The sequence below is a fragment of the Esox lucius genome, chromosome 4, assembly GCF_011004845.1.
Source record: "Esox lucius isolate fEsoLuc1 chromosome 4, fEsoLuc1.pri, whole genome shotgun sequence".
Lineage (NCBI taxonomy): Eukaryota > Metazoa > Chordata > Actinopteri > Esociformes > Esocidae > Esox > Esox lucius.
This window is the reverse complement of record NC_047572.1, coordinates 28290763-28298764: the sequence shown is the minus strand read 5'-3', so window position 1 is coordinate 28298764 and position 8002 is coordinate 28290763. Positions and strand designations below refer to the sequence as shown.

The following is an 8002-nucleotide window of genomic DNA, read 5'->3' as shown; positions in this document are numbered from 1 at the left end:
ATGTGCATCCCACAAATCTCCATCAACTGCAAGATGCTATCCTATCAATATGGGCCAACATTTCTAAAGAATGCTTTCAGCACCTTGTTGAATCAATGCCACATAGAAATAAGGCAGTTCTGAAGGCGAAAGTGGGTCAAACACAGTATTAGTATGGTGTTCCTAATAATCCTTTAGGTGAGTGTAGGTTTACTGTGCTACTAGTGGAATACAAAATATATGAACAAAATACATTTAGAAAGCAAGTCCTTGCACCCAGGTGACAATGTTATATTGCCGGGAGCCCTTTAATGGCCCAGGCATCATGGGATGCCATCATGTGAAATACGGTATCTAATAATGCATCCTTTATAACAGTGTCTCCAAACCTTTTTCAGTTACTGTACCCCCAAAATGTTTTTGCACTGCTTTCAGTACCCCTGAAGTACCCCCTCATGTTAATTTCACTAGTAAGTCTATGGTGTCATGAGTGTTTTCAAGTACCCCCTGTGGAGAGGCCAAGTACCCCCAGGGGTCCTAGTACCCCTGGTTGGGAACCACTTCTTTATAATACACTGTGATGCAAAATACATTCCACAGTGACAAATTAGAAAGCGGAAACAAACATTTTGTTTTTTGGTTAAGTTTATGGCTAGACTTTACAAAAAGAACTCTCTGGCTACAAACACAAGAGATGGGTTGGCATTAAAAGAGGGATAGTCATGCAGAAGAAAACCTACTCACTGTGAAGTAAGCAGTATATGCACTACTCACTGTGAAGTAAGCAGTATATGCACTACTCACTGTGAAGTAAGCAGTATATGCACTACTCACTGTGAAGTAAGCAGTATATGCACTACTCACTGTGAAGTAAGCAGTATATGCACTACTCACTGTGAAGTAAGCAGTATATGCACTACTCACTGTGAAGTAAGCAGTATATGCACTACTCACTGTGAAGTAAGCAGTATATGCACTACTCACTGTGAAGTAAGCAGTATATGCACTACTCACTGTGAAGTAAGCAGTATATGCACTACTCACTGTGAAGTAAGCAGTATATGCACTACTCACTGTGAAGTAAGCAGTATATGCACAACCCACTGTGAAGTAAGCAGTATATGCACAACCCACTGTGAAGTAAGCAGTATATGCACAACCCACTGTGAAGTGTGATTCTGGATATGCAATGTTTAATTACGCTGGTGGATTTGGGATGTTGGGGTACAGTAGATTTTGTTCCCAAAATCAAACCACCCAGTGTGTAACACCAGTGTATAACACGGTCCCCAGGAGATTTTAGAGCAAAATCTGTATGCCTCTGCCAGGATGCTGAATTGTTGTTGATTCTTCCAGTAGGACAATGATCCACAGCATTTCATATAAATACATATTACATATAGATACTCATTATATAGATTCTTATTTAACCTTTTAAACATTCTAACACCCATTTAAAACTGGATGGTTTGAATCTTGTATGCTGATATGTTGAAAGCTGTGGTATTTGAGATATCAGCTAACTAATAACAATAAGGCATCTTCAGGTTTAGAATATGGAAATATACTCTGGCTTATTACTCTGGTATATTGGGCATATGGAAATAAGGACCTCCGCACACTCAGGATCAATGCAGTTCTCAATTAATTGAGCTTTCGATCAACCAACCTTCATGAGAACATACTGGGCATATCACACAAACCCTCACGCCTTGTTGTGTAATTGTATGACACTACAACTTATGATAATTAGCATGTGGAACAGCCGTGGTGTTGGGAGGGCCTAAACATTTTGTTTTTAATGCCGCCATATTATCACATCACATGGCTTCATACTATATCTACACAAACTCTTCTGCAACCTACGAGAAGCTTATGGTGCCGAGAAATGAAGTCACAGTCCACTGACGAACAATGTGAGACATGTGACCCTTCCACATGTGATTTGGCACCACCAGCCCGCGCACTCACATCATCAGACTAATCCACACCGAACGGACCAGACAGACACACATCGAAAGCCGAGGCTTGTCAATTGAAATTCCGTCTTTATTACAATTCACAGATTGGATAGAAGATAATGTCCTTAAATATAGTTTATATCTAAATTATACAAAATACAACATAGAATAGCAATGCATTCCAGTGCATCTTACGAGAAAAACAAAACTCTTTCACAGAGGGCAGGTCAGAGAGTCATTGGGTACAGTTCAGTTGTCTGCTGTACTTTGCCCGGCTGTTGACTTTATGCAACCGTGCACCTGCTATTCAATAGCGGCCATACCAACAACATAAACAGGGCTCCTAAGACACCGTTTTGGCACAACCCTCATTACTTCAGTCTGTCTGTCCCTGGAGTGAACACTCCAATCAACAGAAAAACCAGTTTGCCTGCTATGGCTGGGAAGCTGTGTTGACGCAACAGAATCAAGCAACAGTTGCCTGTCAGAATTCGATATGAAAGTGCTCCCACTTTGGCTGCAGGTCCCCAGGTTTAATTTATATTTCAATCCATTAGTACTGGATGAAATCCCGTTCACTTGTTCCGTGCCAACACGCCATAGGACCTGGATCAACAGCATTCATTGCTTCTGTGGTGGGGCTCTGAGAAATAATGGTTTGTGGATACACATGTCAATGTGTCCCTTAATGCGATACTCATTTATTGTAATTAACAGAAGTTAAGTGTGGCTCTTACCTTTAAATAGTTTATTTGGACAGTGTTTAAGTATGGCGCTGGGGCTTATACAAACACTGCTTGAAAAAAATGGGACCTTCAAGGTAATAGTAGACAAACTACGTGGGAAGGTATGGGTTGTCTTACTGCACACTTTCTCAGGACCCTTCAGTTGGGTGGGGAAAAAAATTAAACAGTAATTCACAAATGAATGCTAAATAGTTCCTCACTCTTTGAGCAGTCTATGGGCCAAGATGAACCACAATTCAGGGTTAAGTATGTTATTTAAACTGCCATTACAAACATCAGGTACCTTTGGCCACCAGTAGCAAAACATCAACAGGTATTAAAGTTGATGTGACCTCTTAAAGACATGCTCTGGTGGCTAAAGGCTGCTAATTATTGTACTACCCGATAAAGGAAAACTGTTTCTGTTGGGCCAAACTACTTTCAGGATGAGCAACTATCTAACATTAAGTTGTAACATTGTGAAAATCTCACATGAACTGGAGATAGGGGTTCTTCTTTGACTTCTTGGTGGTTGGTCGTTCTGACAATCATTGATTAAGTTGACAACAAAGATTAAAGCTACATATTTAGCCAAGCTTTTCTAATGGCTTGGTTAAAACTGACCATGAGTATCTGATATTTGGAAGATTGAGAAGATCCAAAGGCCAAGTCAGATACATTTCCTACATTATTGAGAATGCTGTCTTTTCCCGTTTTCTAGCTAATGCAGTAGAGAAGCTCATGTCTGGCCTTAGCTTACATTGATTCATCCCCACAGCCTGGTTAGCTTCATGTCACATTAAGGTAAATTGATAGCTGGAGATGGGGAAAAAAATTATGTTAGCAAACATTGTTCACAAAAGAAAAAAAACCTGAAAAGATGTTCTTAACAATGAAAATCACAACGTTCCTTGATTGAATTCTGGCCCTAGAATTGACTGTATAAAGACATTTTATTCAAACATGTGACAAGTGTACTTTCTGGCTAAAGGTCTATTTCGTTCTACACTGTATAGGTCTAGACTATCATTCTGACTGACTTTTGGGGACACTCATTGTATGTACATAATAACACACATAATATTGATCATTCATATGATTGTGTGTACATAAGTATGCATATTAGGCCTATATTCACACACACACATTCTATGAATAGATTTAAGTAAAACCAGGAACATTTGTCAAAACATGTCTGTCCAATATTGAAGTAGCATCATTTAGTTCTGTCTGGGTAACTGTGAAGCGAAGTCTTTGATTTCCGAAGCAGCAATATTCCGTCGTAGTGTCGTCAAAAGGGGCGGGGCAATCCCGTTAGCTGTTTGACAGTTGCCAGTGTAATTACAGTTATTCAAAACATAAACCTTTATGTACACATAAATACAGTTTCCTAAATACAGCTTTGTCTGTGTGTTGTCCGTGCAGGACTCATGTCCTCCAGCATGTCTGGGCAGATCTTCCCACGCTGTCTGACAACCGAAGATTGGGCAGACTGTCTCAGTTGGACCCGGCGATGGCAAGATCGCACCAGCAGATGGCGCAATCCGACTGCACCTGAGAAACTTGACGCCAAAAGTCAGGGAACAAGGGTAGCTTGCAAAGGCTCGGTTTCTCTGCTGAACGGGCCAACGGATGACTGAGGTATTGCTGTGGGATGTGGTAACTCATTCTGCTTTTTTGATGAATATCTGTAGGGCAAGAGGAATATAATTTAAAACCTTAGACATTTTGTCTGACAACACGGTCAGCTTGGAACATGGATACCACCAAGACATCTGACCTCTTGAAAACCTCTGGCCAATTTAGATTTATCTCTGAACTTTCACTTCAAGTTGCCTGAAGTACAAGGGGCTCTTTATGAGAAAAGCTCAGTGCAAGCAAGGACTTGTGGTGAACGGGTAATGACTGGGTTGGCTAACCTCGCTCAGGATGACCCAGACGGGTGAGTCTGTGATCACAGAGAGACGAAGGGCCTCCAGGGGCCCGAACGTGGGGTCCACCTCCCCCTCTGCAATCCCATTATGGAACATTCCTAGAGGACACAGGGAACCATTAAACCAGTCAATAAACTCTGCAGTCACAATGTAGCATTGTAATGCATCTGTACCTCAGTAAATACGTGGAACTTTGATACCTCCTTAAATTAAAACAGGGTCCACACAAAGTCAAGACATACTGACCTATACACTGGTTCAAGCCAAGGATGTCCCTAAAAACAAGTCCATCCCATGCCTTGAAATGCTATATTTATTGGCCTGCCACAGAATGTTAATTCCATCTCATATCAATCTTGTTCCTCAACGTGGAGAATCAAATCAAACATGGGAGTCCTTACAGTGGGTTCTGTGTGTTAGGTTACACTAGGCATGAAAGCTAATATTCCACAGAGTGGAGCTGGAGAGAAAAGACCAACCCGGTGAACATTTGATAGCAATATCACAGTTAATAGATTTGGTCCGAACAGGATCTGCAGTGCACGTTAAGACTGATATTGTTTTCCGCTTCAAATATTCATGAAGATGTCAGAGGGAATGCTTGTAGTAATTCAAACGATGTCATGAGAAGTTCCACGTTCTAAGTGAGAAACACTAGTGCGGAGAAATAGAGGCCTTTGCATAAATGTCAAAAAGATGTAACTGGCAGGCGTTCGGGGCCCTGCCCAAATACTGAACGAAGGCTTCTTCCTCTGCCTCCGTTCCCTGGGTTGATCAATCTGTGCTCATTGGGTAGTCCTGTGAAGGCACACTACATGCATCTGCCTTTCGTTCTGACCAACCAGCCCTCTCAGATAGGCAAATTAAGATGCAATCTGGGACCTCAGGCACACATCATTCTCATGAAATGTTACAAATGGGTTTGTAATGCAAGAATTGGGTGATGGGATCCGTGAGCACAACCTTCCTAGCTCTGCCTGGATGCAAAACAAAGCTCAGGAGCGAATCTTTAAGGAAGGAACAATGGGATTTTATAACAACACGAATCAGTTGATCTTGGTACAGGCCAAGGATGCTATCAGGTAAGTCCATCACATGCGGTTTCTGTTGCCCTACTACAAAATATGCATTCCCTCTGGTGCCTGTGTTGTTCGGACACACAGAGTTTCAAATCAGAGTAGGTAAAGTTTTATGTTCGGTCAGGCCCATTTCCCCCCCACCCTTACCCATGTCCCTATTCCAACACAGTATGACCCAGAGCATAGTAATATCACCTGTATTATCAACAGTAATATCACCTGTATTATCAACAGTAATATCACCTGTATTATCAACAGTAATATCACCTGTATTATCAACAGTAATATCACCTGTATTATCAACAGTAATATCACCTATATAATCAACAGTAATATCACCTGTATAATCAACAGTAATATCACCTGTATTATCAACAGTAATATCACCTGTATTATCAACAGTAATATCACCTATATAATCAACAGTAATATCACCTGTATTATCAACAGTAATATCACCTGTATTATCAACAGTAATATCACCTGTATTATCAACAGTAATATCACCTGTATTATCAACAGTAATATCACCTATATAATCAACAGTAATATCACCTGTATTATCTACAGTAATATCACCTGTATTATCTACAGTAATATCACCAAAACTGTTCTCTCCAGTTACCCTGCTAAACCCCCTCTTCCACTAAACAGGGCTGGTGGTCCTTAACCACCCCTGCCATCGACCCATTGTCTGGGTGTGGGGGGTAATTGTTGCATCAGAGCACCCCACAATTCATTGACCTGGATTTGTCAGGGGCCCGCGTGCGTGCCGGGGCCCGCGTGCGTGCCGGGGCCCGCGTGCGTGCCGGGGCCCGCGTGCGTGCCGGGGCCCGCGTGCGTGCCGGGGCCCGCGTGCGTGCCGGGGCCCGCGTGTGCGTGCCGGGGCCCGCGTGTGCGTGCCGGGGCCCGCGTGTGCGTGCCGGGGCCCGCGTGTGCGTGCCGGGGACCGCGTGTGCGTGCCGGGGACCGCGTGTGCGTGCCGGGGACCGCGTGTGCGTGCCGGGGACCGCGTGCGTGCCGGGGGCCGCGTGCGTGCCGGGGGCCGTGTGTGTGCCGGGGACCACATTTGGGAAAATACATCCCCAGTAAAAATAATTACTTACTGACCTGTCAGCACAGTTCCAATTTATTAGAGGGTACTCTAAGTAAGTGTTTTGGTTTTTTTGGTTGGAAAAAGGTATGTTTTCCATCCATGCCATTTTCTTTACTGTTTGTTGTCTAAACAACATGACCCATGTGATACGGTTTCTTCAGTATTCGGGTGTGTTACACGTATACTCACCTATTCTGATAAAGCCGTCCTCAGTTCTGTGGTATTTAGGTGTTTTCTCTCTCCCCTCTTTCAAGGCCTCTTTCTCAGACTGAATATTCTGTTGGAGATGAACAGGTGTGTGAGCAGGGGCGCGCGCACACGTAAAAACACGAACACAGACACAAGTAAAAACATGCACACAGATCAATGCAGACAGCAACCTTGTTTGATCTGCACTCAGATCACAGCTTCCGACCATACATCAACCACTGCATTGAACACAGGAAGCTATTTGAATTGTCTTCCTTTTATCTTTGGATTGAGTTAGCAGATTGCGCGCACATGCACCTGCACGCGCACCTGCACGCACGCACACGCACGCACACACATGCACGCACACACATGCATACTCCCTCTGATGACACTAACTGTGAGCTCAGATCCACCTAACTAGGGTCTGTATTGTCTTAAAACAAAAAAAAAGACAGAGTGAAAGAGACAGAGGGAGAGGGAGAGGGAAAGAGAGAGAGAGGGAAAGAGAGAGGGGGTATCAGGGAGTCTCCATTGTAAAGGGAGTCTCTTTAGTGTTACTGCTGCTGTCATAGCCAATCTCAGTGCTGAAGAAATATCGGTTTGACTTGCTTAACTAAAGCAATGAAGGAGAAAGAACAGGAGGGTGAAGAAGAGGGAAAACAGGCTGACCTTTTGAAAGAGGACTTTCCTAATCTGCTGTTGCTCCAAATAGAAATCAATGCAGGCTGATTTCACAAGTGATTATGCTACAGTCAAAATATGACATTTTCCTGCTTCCATCGTTTAACTGCGTTTGACAGCGTGGCTCTCTCTCTTTCTCTCGGATTCTCTCGTTTCTTTATTTTTTCGATTTCTTCTTCCTGCTCCACCAGTAATACCTCTTACTGTCCTTTTCCTCACCTGTTTTTTCTCTTCCTCTGCAGCTGTCTCTCTCTCTCTCCTCACCTGTCCTCACATTTCCCCCAATCCTCACTGCTCTACTCTAAGGCAGCTGTGACTTGCTGAGGGGCCTAAACAATTCCATCCAAAATTAATT

General features: G+C 43.1%; 1 protein-coding gene across 1 annotated transcript in view; it reads right to left on the bottom strand.

Annotated features, from left to right (window-relative positions):
• Positions 1–2014: 2014 nt before the first annotated feature.
• The window catches only part of mgat4b (alpha-1,3-mannosyl-glycoprotein 4-beta-N-acetylglucosaminyltransferase B), a 109167-nt gene continuing 103179 nt past the window's right edge, over positions 2015–8002 (bottom strand). The window contains exons 13-15 of the mRNA XM_010901086.4: positions 6964–7051; positions 4585–4697; positions 2015–4353 (exon numbers count right to left, since the gene is read on the bottom strand). Of these exons, the coding sequence (XP_010899388.1) occupies positions 4330–4353; positions 4585–4697; positions 6964–7051 (225 nt within the window). The 3' untranslated portion in view covers positions 2015–4329. The remainder of the gene's footprint in view (positions 4354–4584; positions 4698–6963; positions 7052–8002) is intronic.